At 40.2% G+C, this 18,538-nt stretch overlaps 1 protein-coding gene across 1 annotated transcript; it reads right to left on the minus strand.

Annotated features, from left to right (window-relative positions):
* Nucleotides 1-447: 447 nt before the first annotated feature.
* LOC124260056 (ankyrin repeat domain-containing protein 7-like) lies at nucleotides 448-1,044 on the minus strand. Its single transcript, XM_046694302.1, has one exon. It carries the CDS (start codon nucleotides 1,042-1,044, stop codon nucleotides 448-450), a length of 597 nt encoding a protein of 198 aa, XP_046550258.1.
* Nucleotides 1,045-18,538: the final 17,494 nt, after the last annotated feature.

Consider the following 18,538-nt stretch of genomic DNA (forward strand, 5'->3'; position numbering starts at 1 on the left):
TAATGGTGAAATTATTACAATAAAAAATTCCAATGATAAATTCCATACATCAATATGTGAGTTTCTGTTTTTGGGAGAGTGTAGTTTTAGAGTGATGGTCTCGTCAAACTCGCTGATAGGAGTAGAATTGAACTTCTTGCCTTCTAAGGAAGGAAAACAGAATAGCTCTCTGTAGTATCAACCTCCGTTTCTGTTTGGCCTAAGTTGCTTCCATGGAGAAAGGAAATTTAACTAGCAAAAATAGCTGAAGTAGAAGCAGACTGCCTTCACGTTTAGTTTAAAGATATTGAACGGTTTCGGAGTTGTTCTGGACAGAAATTATCACTGTCTGTTACCTGCTTGTCATAAACTGCACCGCACATGTGGAAAAGACAATTGTGACAATCTACTACTGATTACCGCAAACATATCATGGTGTGTGACATCAACATACAAGCTACATTTATTTCACTGGACAACCCGTGAAACAAGAAGGTTATACGAGTTATAATGGCGGCTTTTACGCTTTGCTATCATGGCTGCCGTGTTCCCATCTTTGTCCCTGACGTTAATGTCGACCAGGTTCTGCCCTAGGATATGCCTCACCATCTCCACAGGTCCACCTAAAGAGGCCAGATGAAGGATATTGCGTCCATGAACATCCACACGTGACACATTAACTCCCATCCTCACGAGGAAGTCAAACACGTCTTCCTTACCTTTTATTACAGTCGTCATCAAAGGGGTCAGTCCGTCTTTATTTCTACTGTTAATATCAACACTGCCTTGACGAACTAGATACTTCACCACAGCCATGTATCCGCCTAAGCAGGCCCAGTGCAGGACGGTGTTGTTTGCGTCATCAACTTGTGACACATTACTTCCCGTAGACACGAGAAACTCAATAATGTCCCTGTTTCCTTTAAGTGCAGCCTGTATAAGAGGGGACGTTTGCACATTCATCAAAATACCGTATTGCCGGAGCACACACTCAAACATATCCACATGTCCACCCTTGCATGCCCAGTGCAGGACGTTGGTGCCGTTATTATCCACTTCTGACATATTAGCCCCTCTTCTGATAAGAAATTTAAATATTCTGCAATGTCCTTCCTGTGCTGCCACCATGAGTGGTGTCCCGATACGATACTTCAAATGGGCCACGATACATCGATGTTTTACTTTGAATATTGCCGAATCACGATATCTGTCAAGAAAGACTTGCTTTTGTTTGATGATTAAACGATATGCATACCTCTTTTATCTTCATAGTTTCTAGGAAATTCTTGCGTTTGGAACTGTGTTGAAGGTAGCGCTCACATGTTATTAACATTCTCAAAGTCCGTGTATAAAATTAATTATCTCATTTCCGACTGAATATTGAAAAACGCTGGCTGAATCTGACGAAATACTTTAAAATGGTTTTGTTTTCTTAAGGTGTTTTATAGTTGGTGTTAGAATTAAAGAATTAAGTATCGTGATACGCATCTTATCGCAACCTTTGTATCGAGATTCATATCGTATCGCAGCTTCAGTGCACAATACTTTATGCTTTGGCAATATATCGTCATGACTAAAATTTTAGTATCGTGATGTATCATATCGCAGGTTGTATGCCAATAACAGCACTAGTCACTACTATAAACAAACTCATGATCATGTGTATGGTGCATATGAACCTAAAATACATCCTGGTATTCGAACAGCATTTTGTCGTGGTAAAGAGCCACAACGCTTCATATAACGCTGTGCCTTTGTCCACTAAGTTTCTCACGTGTCACTTCGTGAACTAGCTGGACATTATTGCCAAGTTTTTGAAAGGCATTTTGAAGTTGGACGAAGATGAATACATGACACTTTTATGGATAACAACTTTTTTTGCCCCTGCAGTTAGCGTTGGTCTCGGATGTGAGGTGGACTTGTAACCCACTTCAGTTAGCGTTGGTCTCGGATGTGAGGTGGACTTGTAACCCCCTGCAGTAAGCGTTGGTCTTTGATGTTAGTTTAACTTGTAACCCACTTCAGTTAGCGTTGGTCTCGGGTGTGAGGTGGACTTGTAACTCCCTGCAATTAGCGTTTGTCTCGGATGTTAAGTGGACTTGTAACCCCTTTCAGTTAGCGTTGGTCATGGATGTTAAGTGGACCTGAACCCCCTTCAGTTAGCGTTGGTCTCGGATGTTAGGTGGACCTGTAGCCCCCTTCAGTTAGCGTTGGTCTCGGATGTTAGGTGGACTTGTAACCCCAGCTAGTTTGTCTGACATATGAGGACTACTGCCTTTGGTGACCTTGAAGTTCCCTTTTTTAGCAATTACAGCTGAAATCGCAGCTTCTTAACGCTAGAGTATCAGATGCAGATGAACATTGAGCATTAAATTGTAGCATAGCAGGAAATCTTAAATGGTGAGAAAGAATGTCAATACATACGTAGAGAATAATCCACAAGGTATGAGTGATTACAGGAAATTTGGTCTGAGTGAATTAATGTTCACCGTTTATTTGTTTATTTCTTACTATCAAAATTATATATAGTCAGGGATTAAGCTTTGGTCTAGCGTTTACAACTAAATCAGTTGATCTGTATTAATGCGCGAATGAAACCAAACAGTTTCCCAGTTCGTTTGATGGAGATTTTGATAGCAACACCCTCTTGTAAAGATTACGTTTAGTACAATCACATATTCAATACTTATTCGTAGGTTGCAAATTTATCGATGTAGCCTAGATCTACTCGTGTCAGAATGTGGGTGAGGGTTGTTGGATACAAAACAGCAAAAAACAGTCAATTTTTTTAAAGTTAACTTAAAAAACAGTGAAAATCTGCAAGTGAACGATAAAACGCAGAAATGGGGAACCTTTTATATTTGTTAAAGATGACAGTACACAATTATGAACGTTTGTCAAAATTTTGCTGAAACGAACTGCGACCTAGTTTTGGCTCTAAATTAAGTCCGAGTGGACAACAGTTTTCGTTGGCAGCCAAGAGGTTGCCAATGTCAAATACAGAACCAAACCTGTCAAAGTTTTGATTTTGATTGGGGGTCAAAAGACATCTTGCAGTAAGTCATTTATGACACCCTCGAGATGGTGACACCTTTAGCGAGATGGTGACTCGCTCGATATCGTATCCGGCAACACTTTCAGTCTATACCTTGTCACTTCCATTTCACCATATTAAGTGTTTATCACATACACGTGAAAGCAATTTAGTAGTTGTATTATTCTCGTTACACGTCCAGTAATGTCTCCGTGTCACCTTCACCTGGTCATTGACTTTGACTGGAGTTAACTTGGTAGCCATTTTATTTACAAAAGAAACAGACATTTTTTTTATTACAAAACATGCTGTTAAGTATACGACGCCATATTGTTATGACATAAAGCATTACCTTAGAAATCGAAATCCTGTATGATTTTTTTCTTTTTGGGGGTGGGGGTGGTGGGGTTCTTTGTTTGATTTTATGTGTTGTTTTTTGTTCTATTTAACTTCTGTAATCAGTGCAATTCCAGCATCGTCAATTCATCAATGAGTCGATGAAATATTACGGATGAACATAGTGGTGTGAAAGTAGTTTCAGCATCCAATGAAAATGTACAAATATACGATCAACCAATCAACGTCGAGAATCACTGAACTGCACACTGCAAATATCGAAAAGATATTACATGGGATCTCCTCACCCGTATGTTTAATAAAGAGATAATAGATCAAAGAGCTGCCCAATACCGTCTAGGGAGTATAGAGAGAAAATATGAAATACACCCGCCATTACCTTCTACACAGACAGTTTTTCCAGATCGAGTCTTCAAACACCGTTGACCGAAAGTGCACATATTGGATGTACAGGAACCAGTTGGGACCTCGAAAAAGGAGAAAGAAGAATTATGTTATGTTGTCCTCTAAACCTCATGTATCAATATCATAATTTCAGCATTGATCATTTTTGTATTTATGTTCTAGTTCAATCATCAACATTTGTAATAACTTTAGACATAATTGAAATTGTTTTACGATAACATACAAAATAGTTCAAATAGAAATATGCATCCCCCTGGGCACCGTGAGTTAGACTTCTTGCGTATGTTTCTATTTTCATCGTCATGAAGTAAGTTATTGAGTGTTGTTTTGCGCCGCCTTTTAGAAATGTTCCAGTAATATCATGGCGGGGGACACTCGAAATGGGCTTCACACATAGTACCCATGTATTTGTGTGGCGAATCGACCCCAGGTCTTCATTGTGACGAGCATATGCTATAACCACCAGGCTTTTGTATCAGGGTCCTGTACACTGTGTTACGAAGCATTGTCCATGATCACTTAGCTTTTGGGAACAACCTGTTTTTGTCGCCATTCTTAAAACACCTCACCGTTCATCTCAGTGACGATTGACTTTGGATTTTGCTTTAAATACAAGCGAACAACCAGGTAAAACCCCCTTACGTTTACATCCTGCATGTCACACAATCAAACAAAAGCTCGCCCTTGTCAAGTGGGAGTTTTCGTGTGCATGTGTCTGTTGATGTATTGGCAACCCATTGGGTACCTACGGTGTGACTGGCATTCACCCACGTTTCATACAGAAAAACAGGTTGGAAAACTTCACAATACACTTTTTGTCTAATTGCTCGCAAGTAGCTATTTCGTAAGTGAATAATGTCGGCTCTTGTTCTGAAAATACGTCTATTCTCCCCACTAATTCTTTCGATAACGGAACCCAAATGTGGGTAGCAATAACCACAACTGATGTTCGGATGTTACAGGTGAATGTTCAGTCACCATGTGCATTTTTCAAAACACGCAAAGAAAGGAATATATTTTGGCCAGATAACCTCGTAATAGCATTCCGAACAAGTTCTTTTTTGAATGAATCAAGCTTTTCTGGTTTTGATACAGTCCTCCCACCCCCTTTTATTTTCGTTTAGTTTTAGGTTAACAACAGATTTTCAGCTCTTCAAGAATAAATGTAAAACTGACTGAGTAACACTTTCTGATGATGAGTCGGAATTCAGTAGAGATGTCTTATCATTATGGACAGGCTTTTGGACACTTTTACTTACATGTGAATGATCCCTTGCAAGAATGACATATCCTTCCTTCTTCTTGATCTTCTTTGATTCAGCTCTTGATAAACGGCAGGTTAAAGTCTCAATATCGTATTCAATACTCAAACATTGACCATTTTCAGCACATTTAAGCTGACACAGCTTGATGCCAACGTTCCTGATGACATAATCGTCCCTCTCAATCGTCTTAGGTGTACACTGCTTCGTGCTGGATGTTGAAAACACAAACATCAGCAAAACCGTTAATCCCAGCAGTATTTTCACACAGTCACTCACATACTTCGGTGCCATGTTCAAGAGCTATCGAGATCACCGCCTGTGAGATGTTGCACGACTACCACCAGGTTAAAGGATCACGGTCAGGGTCAAAGACTATTTCACCAATGTCTGGAGGCTATCACCAGGTAGATAGTGAACACAAGGTTATGAACGCCTGTGTCTGCAGACTACCACCTGATACACAGTGAACACAAGAATGGAACACGTATCTCTGGAAGCTACCACCAGGTAGACAGTCAGTACTACAACGAGGTATACGGCAAACAGAAGAACAGAGACGACTGCAACGATTGTCATGAATATGTAGAGAGTACGAGTCACGTGTTCCTATCAGCGAAGGGACTTAACGTCACACATCACGTGATTGGTGTGCTGCATAATGAGACATAAACATAATGACATAAATCTTTCAGCCATGTCTGACTTTGACAAAAGAAAACGTGTTGTTTTTTGTTGCATTTATAACTTTTCAGAGATATTGATATCGATGTTTTGACATTGCCATAAGTTTCCTGCGTCTTCGTATTATTATTTATAAATAAAACAGCAGTCCATCCCTTGGTATTCCTCCGTCTTACTTGTTGTCAGAGAGAACCAACGGGATTGGCCGAAAGGCTCGCAATCTTGGTTGATACACGTCATCGTATCCCAGTTCCCAATCACGTAGCCCGAATATTTCTGAGTGCACTGTTAAATCACGAACACTACGCCCAGATCATCCTTAAATTACTACTCCTAGGCGCCTTTGACCACTAATCTACCCTCAGCTTAGATCACTCACTTACCCACACACTAGATATCTGTGTTGCCCGTACCCCAGTCCTCAGTGCTACCAGGAGCATATACCAATGAGCTAACCTTTCCTTACACTACCAATCTACCGCACCTTGGACCACTGAGCTAACATGTACCTTACACTACCAATCTACCTGCACCTTGGACCACTGAGCTAACATGTACCTTATACTACCAATCTACCTGTACCTGGGACCACTCAACTAGCCTTTCCTTAAACTACCAAACTACCTGCACCTTGGACCACTGAGCCAACCTTTTCTTTTACTACCAATCTTCCCGCACCTTGGACAACTGAGCTAACCTTTCCTTATACTACCAATCTACCTGCACCTTGGACCACTGAGGTACCCGCACCTTAGATCATTTAACAAACCATAATTCAATAACATCATTCAATGACTAACCCTAGGCGCCTTTGGCCACTAATCTACCCTCAGGTTTGATCACTCGCTTACCCACTCACTAGATATTTGTGTTGCCCGTACCTCAGTCCACAGTGCTACCAGGAGCATATACCGGTGAGCTAACCTTTCCTTATACAACCAATCTACCTGTATCTTGGTACCCGTGCCTTAGATAATTTAACTACCCGTATATTGACAAATATTGCAACCAAGATATTTTATGGATTAAATCTTATATATTCTTTTGTTGTGTGGGAAGAATAAAGAAGCTTAATTCCATAAAATATCTTGGTCATCTATAACAACTTCTATCTGCCGTTAAAAGACAAAATACTGCAACGACCAGAAACCAATCCGCACCTTAGACAACAGGTATCGATACGTTATACCGGTGAGCTAATCGCACATTAAACCAAAGAGCTACCTGCACCTTGCATCTCTGAGCTACCAGTTCCTCTGATCACTAAGTTACCCCAGATGAGACCGCTCCTTAGAGCAAGGGATACTCGAACCTGTGACCCATGAGCTAAACATTTCGTACAACTCAGAGCTACCCATACCTCAAAACGCCTTCGTCCACTGAGCTGCTACCATAGCTTAGACCAGTAAGTAACATCACTTCTGATCACCTGTCCATCCGTGACCACAATGAGACATTAGAGGTAAGCAAACAATGAAACCATGAACAAATTGTATAGACTTTCTTCAACCATGTTTGGAGTTAGGTAATATTGTTCAGAACAGAGCAAAGAGCGTCTCATATCTGCGTCGTAAGGTACTAATAATGAAGTGGATTCTATATTATCACAAGAAGAATGAAAAACAACTCAACCTAAATTCGAGGGTTTTTTTTCACTTACAAGTTTTGAAGTTTGTCAACAAACACTTTCTATACATTGAATCAGTATTGGATGACTAATTGTTTCCTGACAACTGCATCCAATATGTATTGAAATGTACTCCGTATTCATGTAGAGTTGATACATATTAATCATCAGAACAGTTGCGCCGTAAGTGGCGTCTCTGGCAAATACAATGCATGGTAAGAAAAATCATATTTCTCTTCTGTGTTAATGTGTAAATTGACGTAAATGTGTTCTTTTGAAATTCCTCTTTAAATATTCAAGCATGCCATGTCACCCAGGACTATTTTGAGATGTAATACACAGCTTGTGTTGTCTAGAGAAATTATTCTGTATGAACAATGAAAGAAACCAACCTAAATTCGAGTTTTTTTCACTTAAAAGTTTTGAAGTTTGACAACAAAAACGTTCTATACTTGTATTTGATGACTAATTGTTTCCTCACAATTGCATCCGATATATATGGAAATGTACTCCGTATTCATGTACAATTGATACATATTAATCATCAGAACAGTTGCGCTGTAAGTGGCGTCTCTGGAAAATACAATGCATGGTAAGAAAAATCACATTTCTTTTTCTGTTTTAATGTGTAAATTGACGTAAATGTGTTCTTTTGAAATTCCTTTTTTGAGATGTAATACACAGCTTGTGTTGTCTAGAGAAATTATTCTGTATGAACAATGAAAGAAACCAACCTAAATTCGAGTTTTTTTCACTTAAAAGTTTTGAAGTTTGACAACAAAAACGTTCTATACTTGTATTGGATGACTAATTGTTTCCTCACAATTGCATCCGATATATATGGAAATGTACTCCGTATTCATGTACAATTGATACATATTAATCATCAGAACAGTTGCGCCGTAAGTGGCGTCTCTGGAAAATACAATGCATGGTAAGAAAAATCACATTTCTTTTTCTGTTTTAATGTGTAAATTGACGTAAAAGTGTTCATTTGAAATTCCTCTTTAAATATTCAAGCATGCCATGTCACCCAGGACTATTTTGAGACGTAATACACAGCTTGTGTTGTCTAGAGCAGGCAGACCATGTGTGCTTCACGACATGCTCACGTTCTATCAATCTGTACACGTCCTTGTTTTCGAGAATGAAAAAAGAAATAAAATACAATAAGATATAAATCCCATCAACAATATCTCAAACTATCAATTTTTTCAGACAGCCCCTTTTAAAATCAGATGCCATGCATAATTATGACTTGAAATCTGAAATAATAGTTAAAACAAATCTATGTACACAGAGTAATCAAATGTTGATTGTCGGGAGTCCTGTAATTCATGACTAAGCTAAGTGTGCATTATCAGGAGTGCCTGTTTTCAGATATTCATCCATCTTACCATCTATATACTCAAACAAGCCATTTCCACACCTTTTAAAGGTTTTGTAGATAATATCAATTTGACTGTTACTCTTGGTGATTGACAAATACAAATATCTCCATCCAGTGTCGTCCACAACTTTCAAGATATACATATAGGCAAGACGAGTAGTCAAAGCGTTTCCTCGCGGTATCAAAGAAACAGATTTGATTCTCACAGTGGTGCCATATGTGAAGCATGTTGTCCCGGGCATGTTATTTTTTTAATTTTGTTAAAACATGGTTGTTGAACCATATATACTCAAAGCCTTTGCTCTTGACGCTGAAGGTCTGGCCTCGATTCCCAGCATGGGTACAATGTCGGAAGTTCTTCATTGGTGTCCCCCGCCATGATATTGCTGGAACATTGCTAAATCCATAAGCACTCCCTCTGTGTCTGTGAAGTGCTTGTCAATTTTAAAACCGCAGTCAACATTTTTCTAGTTACCTGTAGACGCTCTTTAAATAATGGACCAGATAAACTGTTGATTGTGATAAGGGTTGAAAGGCACTTCAACCTAAATTTCTGTCAGCCACAAACAAATTGAAATTTAAGTAAATACTGTTCAAGTAGATGCTTGACTGACATTTTAGAAGATGTTATTTGATGAACATAGAGTTTTTTCTGGGTTACATAATCTTTTTATTCTTTAGTACATCGTTTCAGGGCTTGTTCTGGCCCTATCATCAGGTAAAACGTTCAAGTACATTCTGTTTAGTGAAGCGACGTGTATAAACTATGTACTGCATTCATGTGTGTGGTGAATAAATCATTGTCTGTCAGGACAGAATCAGGTTTTTAGATCCTTGTGAGGCATCAAGAGCAGGCACACCATATGTCCAGCAGGGAATGTGTGCTGTTAACAGACGCCATCACGGCTTTTCGGTGCTTCTTCACACAGTATGCATCGCTAAGTTTACTTCACTCCAAAATGAATATACTTGGGCGAGATCATCACGCCTTATTAAGAATACCCTTGCTCTTACTGACCTGTCTCGTGAAGGTCCCGGTAACAATTGTTTTTTCAGTAACCCATGCTTGTCGTAAGAGGCGACTAACGGGATCGGGTGGTCAGACTCGCTGAATTTGTTGACACATGTCATCGTGTCACAATTGCGCACTCAGCAATATTCCAGCGATATGGCAGCGATCTGTAGAAATCGAGTCTGGACCAGACAATCCAGTCATCAACAGCACGAGCATGGGATGCTGAATAGCTGAAGACCAATTGCAACACGGGAAAAAGTATCAGAGGAACCAAAGCCAGTTTCACTGATGTCAAAGAATGTAAACTGGTTCTTAAACTGATTCAGAACTTCATGGTAGTTAAAGGACTACACTTCAGAATACTGGATGTCTTCGTTAGTTTTTCTTGCATTTGAAACTGGAAGTTGTTTCTATTTTCAGGCGTAGTTTCATTTCAACTATCTCTGGTTGCGAAAGTGTTTTATCCATATTGTATATATATTATTAGAAACAATGTTTTCTGCGAGGCATATCGTGGACTGAATAGTAGTGCGAGATTGTTGGGGTTTTTTTGTTGTTGTTTTTTGTTTTTGTTGTTTGGGGGGGGGGGTTTACAAGTACACATATAAAGGTACGTTACTGAAACGTGACATCCCATGCCCCCTGAGGCGGGATAGATCTGCAGAAATGCCAAACGGCGAAATAGCTCTAGCAATGGATGGAAATAGGATATATGTCATCCATGTACCATTGTAGTTGGGGTTTAGCTGTCAACGGGATATGTACTTTACATTTCCGCTAGTATTTTGTTGTGTAGACAATGCATGTAGCCAAGGCATTTCTGGCCTGTCTGGTTGTACTGTTTAGGTTTCTTTCTTCATCGGTTGAAGCTTCATTTGGGTCCCATTAAGTGATGGGTTTTGCCGCTAATGCATGTTGTATGATCATTTGTGACCTTGTTCCAATGAGACTTGCCCGGGAAAATATCATCTCAAGTAATAATAATAATAATTGTGAACTTAAAATGCGCCTTTTTCATGCACAAGGCCCATGCTCAAAGCGCTAACAAAGTGGGTGGATAGTATACATATATACAATGAGGGACTAGTAGCTAGTCATAATGCAGTGAAAACAGATGAGTCTTGAGAAGTCGTTTGAAGGAATTAAAGTCAACTGCTGATTTAATGGTAATAGGGAGAGCGTTCCAGAGTAGAGGGGCAGAATAGCCAAAGGATTTCCTTCCAAAAGTTTGCAGTTTGAAACGAGGCACAGAGAGTAGGTTCAGATTCTGAGAACGGAGCTGTCTTTCTGGTGTGTATGGGGTAAGAAGTTCTTTTAAGAATTCTGGACTTTTGCCATTGAGGCATTTGTACACAACACACAATATTTTAAAGTCAATTCTTGACTTAACAGGAAGCCAGTGCAGGTTTTTCATGACAGGTGTTATGGGGGAGCGCTTAGAATTTCTGCTTATGATTCGGGAGGCTGTATTTTGGACATTTTGTAATTTTGATAGTAGCTTCTGATAAATACCCAAAAGGAGGCTATTACAATAATCAATTCTTGATATAACAAGTCCCTGGACCAGACCGTGTGCTGCATCACGACTGATGAGGTGACGTATTCTGCCAATGGCTCGTAGATCAAAGAAGCATATTCTGCAGAGTTGATTGACATGGGTGTCCATCGCCATGTTGTGAGTCCAGTGTAACCCGGATGTCTTTAACAGAGTCCACTGGTTGTTTCTCTGCATCTGCTACCAGAACAGCACTGGTGGTACTTTGTGTTTGCATTTGCCTAGATCCAACAACCATCACCTCAGTTTAACCATCATTTAACTTTAGCATGTTGTTTGTCATTCATGACTTCACATCTTTAGTACAGTCTGTTATTTTATGAAGACCAGTGTGAAAGTCCTTGGGAGTTGAGTTTTTCTGAGGTTTGGTGTCATCTGCAAACGAATGATGACAAATGCCATGTTTGTCAATTACGTCTGCAACATCGGTCGTGTATGCTATGAAAAGAAGCGGACAGAGTACCGATCCCTGGGGTACACCACAGTGGACCAAGGAGGTTCGTGATTGGATGTTTTCTAACAGAACGGTCGGACTTGTCAGATTGTAACCAGATGAGGGGTACCCCATGGATTCCAAATTGACCCTTAAGTCTTTCCAGAAGGAGTTGGTGGTCGATTGTATCGAAGGCAGGTGAGAGGTCAAGCAAGATAAGAGTAGCTAGTTTGCCTTCGTCAACAGCTGTAAGTAAGTCATTGGAGACTCTGAGGAGAGCTGACTCGGTGCTATGATTCGATCTGTAGGCCGATTGAAATTAATCCAAAAGCGAAAAGGCAGAGAAATAATCCCTGAGTCGAATATTGACGGCTCTCTCAAGTATCTTTGATTTAAACTTCAGGTTCGAGACTGGTCGAAAGATTTTAAGTAAGTTTGGATCTAGGTTATTCTTCTTTAACAAGGGGATAACAGTGTCATGTTTGAAAGAATCTGGGAAAACACCACTTGTCAAACTACTGTTCACCATCTTTGTGATAACTGGGAGCAGCAAATCCAGGAATTCTATTAACAGAGATGTGGGAATCGGGTCCAATTGACATGTGGTTGGCTTGGCATCCAGAAATGATCTTCATTATGTCGTTTTCAGAAAATGGCTGAAATTCCAATAGTGGTATACCAGAAAACTGTATGAGGAGGAGTATCAGACTGGAGCCTAGTACCTTTCAGTGTTGAATTAATTTTGTCAATCTTGGCTCGAGTAAGCCATTAAAGGAGTCAGGAAGTTCATCAAAAGGTGGAGTTGAGGGTAGGACTGTATCATGCGTTTTCCCAAGAAGTCTAATTATAAATTTATGCATTTTCCTGGGATTAATTTTGATCTCCTCGATAGTGGACAGACAATAGTTCTTCTTAGCATGGACTATGTGTTTAATCATGTTATTCCTTGCTTGACAATACATATTACGATGAACTTCTAGTCGTGTCTTACGCCAAAGTCTCTCAGATGTACGTTTCTGAATTTTTGCCCCATGGACTTCATCATCATACATGGGAGAATTTGACCGCACAACAACAGTCTTGCTAACAGCAGGAGCATGCTTGTCTAGGATTGCAGAGAGCGTATCCTGATAGAGATCTGCCAGAGCCTCAGTGCCGTCTGAGGGTTCACATACACACCAGACTTGACTAGGCAAGATCGGCCCTGAACAAGTCCTTATCGATTCGTTTATAATTTCGACAAGTTATTGTTTTGCTGAAATTTCCTGGTTTTGAAAGTTTTAACTGGACGTGAACCAAGAAGTGATCGGACATCTGACAATCACGTACCAATGTCACTGTTTTCGTGAGATACAATCCTATATTCTTCATATATACTCATGCCAATAATGGTCAACCCCTTCAAAAAAAATTATTGGAGGGGGGTGGGGGTGACAACCATTATTGGCATGAGTATATTATGTTAAGAAACCTCTCCCTGTGGAAAGAAGTGATCCTTGACACGTTAGAGAATATTTCTCATTATTACCACCAGACAGGTCATAAAAGACTGCATGGCGTGCATAATATACAAACCCAATATTCTTTTGGGTACTAATGCCGCCATATAGCTGGAATATTGCTGAGTGCGGCGTATAACTCAACTCACTCACTCGGGTACGAATGATATTTTCCCTGACCGAGGATGACGTTTCAGTACCAGAAAGACGCAAATGACCATCTACATGCTTAAATAAACGGGACACAATTGAAGCTTTAAACGGTCAAGAAAGCAACCCAGTCTTTAGAAATGTTAGCTATTCAGTAACGTTTAACTGAACTTGAACAATTATAGATTTGTATGCCCATTGTCTATAACAAGTTTGGTTTTGCTACCATAGCTCAAATCAGGTAACTGGCATGCCAATATCGGGTGCTGAATTACTGCCATTGTAAATTGTTGATTCGCTGAGATTATGATATTTCAATACATTTTTCTTCATGCATCTATCTTTTTGTAGCTGTTTTTCTTCTAGACTGATTTAAAACAAAGGTAACGTTTATTTTAGTCATCAGTCTACTTTATCACAATAAGAATCATTCTTGTCTCCGAAAAGACATTTTACAGAATATATGAGGTGCATACAATCACAATCTGTTGAGGAAAACATATCTCAATATTAATCTTTTGAAAGATCTCAGTAATAGCGAATACACATGTACATTACTACTACCTCACCTCGACTAAAGGATTTGTCTTCTAACATCTCACCAACCGTTCTTGTCAGTTGATAGGTATCATTATGTATCGGGTAATACCATATATTACATGCATAATTAATATCTATCAATCACGTTGTACAAGGCAGGGACTTACAAAGACCTCCCGCAGGTTTCAATTTCAGTTAGTTGTTAATTTGAAAATTCTAGTTTCGTTTTGTAGAGCCGAAGTGTGCCCATTGCATGAGTGATTAAACACGTGAATTGGCAACATTGGAAGATCGAGAGAAAGAAGGTTTATGCCTCTGCAAACATAAGTTAATTCCACGGGTTGAACTCATGGAGTAAAATCCGGATCTGAACATCGTGTAGGGCTACTAATTTTACCACGTGACCTCCTCACCGTCCCTGTCTACCAATGAACTTTGAAAAGTGTGAAAATCATGTGGTCTTACTTGGTCTTACTTACTCCCTCGGGGGACAATAAAATCCCACTGTAAGATATCAGATGCAATCAAACGATTCATCAATGTGCACACTTGTCAACTCCACCCTTACAGTGCGGGCCATGCTTAAACTATACCAGCCTTTAAAGAAAACAAAGAAATCCATGTAACAAATAAACTTACCTCGACTAATGAATGGGCCAGCCTAAAGACGACTCTGTAACAACTCTGCAGCTGTTTGGCAGGTATCCACGTGCTATTCATCCAACATTGCCTTAGTGCGTTTATAGTCTGTTACATGACATTAGTTTTCTGAGTCACACAGCGAGTGTCGAGTATGATTATCCATGGCATGCCCCATGTAACAGTGTTATCGCCATTGCCGACAAAACGTTGTTTGTCACCGGAAGTACTAAACAACGTTATGTCTCGCAAAGTGCCGTGACCTACTTACGGGCCCTATCTGCACGTGCGTTTCATGTACAGTGAATAATGTCTGTGCTACAACTCATTTTTTTAAACAGAATATTGAAACCACATTTGATTTCTGCAAAGATTGTTTTCAAATCATGTTAACGTTAAGAGGTATATAAAAAGGTTCAGTTAACTAAATGCCTTTAATAGAAAGACTCAAGAGTCGTTAAATCACCGGAACTTAGTGTTTGAAGTATGATACGTGTGTATTCTTCATGAAAGTACTGTCTCTTTAATGTAAACACCTTTGTTTTAACCACAAAATATCTGTCGAAGATCAATCACGTCGTTTCCATTGTGAAGATGAATTTGTTTCCTTAACCTCCAGGACTGCTTCCACTCCTACAACGCGAACACGTGTCCACAACTTCTCATTTTCGCGGATTTCGTTGGCCTTTCTGCTCAGAATTGGGCGTCGTTTGTTGGAGCATGGCAGGTAAGTCTGTTTGAATACTCGCGTTCTTTGCTTTGCTCCCGCGCGATCTTCCGTGCGCTGAATATGTCATCCCCATCAGACATGTTAACGAAAGTAGCAATAATGCAGGGTGGCGCTGTTGGTCGGTGTTGACGTTGATACTCACTTTTGCATGGGTAGTCGATGAGCAGTTTTAGCAATATTCCAGCAATAATTATCACGGCGCTAGACACCAGAAATGGGCTTCACACATTGTACCCATGTGGGGAATCGAAACCGGGTCTTCGGCGTGACGAGCAAACACTTTAACCACTAGGCTACCCCACCACCCCAGTTTTGATGATCATACTGTCAACTCTGTCTCGACTGAACTTCAGTTTTTCAACACAAAAGTCCCTCAGCGTTTTCTCTGAATTTTTATTTGGTATTTCGGGGAGACGGAAAGAGTTCCTTCCTTTCCCCCAACCCTAAACCTAACTCTAAACCTAAACCTAACCCTAACCCTAAACCCAACTCTAAACCTAACCCTAAACCTAACCCTTAACCTAACCCTAAACCTGACTCTAAACCTAACTCTAAACCTAACCCTAAACCTAAACCTAAACCTAACTCTAAACCTAAACCTAACCTAACTCTAAACCTAACACTAACCCTAACCCTAAACCTAACCCTAAACCTAACTCTAAACCTAACCCTAAGTTAAATTTTGGACTTTTAGTCATTTGGTGAGTTCTTTAGTAATTGTTGTGTTAAGTTTTGTTAATAAATTTAGTATATTTATAAATATTATTTGGGATGGGGGAACGGGAGGAACTCTTACCGGGGAGACCATAAAACAATAAGTTCGGTTTGCGGTCGTGGATGTCTTTAAGTGTACACTGACGTTCTAAGTTAGCATGAGCCTGTTTCATGGAGGTCCAGCTCGTCGCGGAGTTTGGTCATCTCCATGTCATGAACAAATACCTCGTGTTCAACACCTTCGACCTTGGTCTTTAGCTCATTCAGTTCTTGATTAATTCCGTCAATAGAGAATTTTAGTTCACATTTAACGTTAACAATCAGCTCACTGATTCTCTTCTCGGAAGATTTCACAATCTCCTCCATGTTGGCTGTGTGTGCCCTCGTGGTCATAGTGGAAAGTTATTTGGCGTGAAAAATCCCCAGAAACGTCGTGGTATCTATTGTAATAATCTTTGACATAATGACTCGTGACTCCCATGTTTCCCATTGAGTGTTCTCCATCCGTGAAGATCCGGGTTAGAATTGGTCCTCAGCAGCCCATTCTTGTCGGTAGAGACAACAAGGACTTGCCGGCTCGGTTTATGGACAACGAAGTCGACCTTTTGAAATTTCGCTATGGACACGAAGTCGACCTGCGGCTAACTTTGATGTCGAAGGTGTTGTTAGAGTCTCGCTAATCCGCCAGTGTGTGTTGTTTTTAAGATTGTCGATAACTTGGGCGTGCAAAAGGCGTGAACATAGTGGTGATAAATGTTTTACGCAATGCGCGAGTGAGTATGGTTTTAGGCCGCCTTTAACAATATTCCAGCAATATCAGGGCGGGGCACACCAGACATGAGCCAAGCACATTGTACTCAGCACCCCATTCCTGTCATGGGAGGCGACTAACGGGATCAGGTGACGTGGCTGACACGTCATCATATCCCAACTGCATAGATCGATACTCATGCAGTTGATCACTTTATTGTCTGGTGCAGAAACGATAAATTATAGACCACCGCCATATAGTTTAAATACTGTTGTGCGTGGTGATAAACAACAAACCAAACAACAAACAACTTGATGGCCTTTGGAGCTCTCTGTTCCTTCCCATTCATGACCCACTCGTGTTATTGCGGCAAGTCTTCTTGGTAGGGCTGGGACGCATGCACTTACCCGAATCGGAATCGAGTGCCCGGAAATGTACAAAATCAAACTAAACGTAGGCTACTTAATTTACGTCTATTTAACAAATATAGAGAATAATTACACCATCACATGCATTCCTCGTTAAAACACTTTTTTGTTACCGCTGTCACTGTAACTTGACTTCTCACTGTTCATGCTCACATAGATACAGTCGTTAACCTCCATTAATCGGACAATACCAATTAGTTATTATGTGCCCTTCTCCTTTTCCGGGTACTCGATTCCTAGAAATAGTACTCGATTCCAGCTATACCCGACCCGGATTCGAAAACCCGAGTACCCGTCCCAGCCCTACTTCTTGGAGGTTGCGGAAAAGGGCGAGTGGTGATGAATGTTCCATCTTCAATTTGCTGTCCATCAGATAACGGTGACAAAGGAAGGGGCAGTATAATCCCAAACTTGACACCGTGTAAGACTTGTACTTACCCAGGAGCTGGTAAACTGACTGACTGACTGAGTTTGGTTTTACGCCGCTTTTAGCAATATTCCAGCAACATCACGGCGGGGGACACCAGAAATGGGCTTAACACATTGTGCCCATGTGGGGAATAGGAACTGGTAAAGGTGTGCAACACATCCATTGTAGATTTTTCACCTACGCACCGAACCCTTATTCGTGACCAACTCGTGTTATTCCGGGACAAGCCGAATAGCGACTCGTGCCCCTCATTCGTCACCACTCGCCCCTTTCCGTAACCTCCAAGAGGGGCACGAGTCGTTTTTCGACTTGTCCCGGAATAACACGAGTTGGTCACGAGTGCTCCTTCGGTTACATTAAATCCCAAACCACATACTCAAAAAAAATGACTTTAAAATGTTTCTCAAACTGAACATTCGTGTATCCTTGTTGTCACACCCCTTGTGGAATTTTAAATGAATTCGCTAGAAAAAAAATATGAATGATCAAGAAACAGTCAGACTAAAATATCCCCAGAGCTGAGAAATGTAAGCCCAATGTTAAAGATTAAGGTTGATCAGTTACATACAAGTACGATATTATTGTTTTGAAACTCGAAGCGATTATAATTACATTTCCTAAAATTGGTCGAAGCGCACGTACAATCTCCATAACAAGCCCGCAAGATAATAATAATAATAGTGGATATTTGTAAAGCGCCAGTGTCCACCCACTCATACATGGTCATGGCGCATTACAACTATACTGAGTCAAAAAAGAAACTTCACAAAATGTAATTTGAAAAATAATGAATATTTTTTCTCTGATGATACATCTATGTATCCGAAATGGGATCCTTATCTTTTCGACTCTAGAAAAACGTTAGCAAAACCCACTCAAACCCATCCATTCCTCGTGCAAATGACGTAAGTGCCAA

Source organism: Haliotis rubra, unplaced genomic scaffold (assembly GCF_003918875.1).
Source record: "Haliotis rubra isolate DU_JTF1 unplaced genomic scaffold, ASM391887v1 Scf1186, whole genome shotgun sequence".
In the NCBI taxonomy this organism is placed as follows: domain Eukaryota; kingdom Metazoa; phylum Mollusca; class Gastropoda; order Lepetellida; family Haliotidae; genus Haliotis; species Haliotis rubra.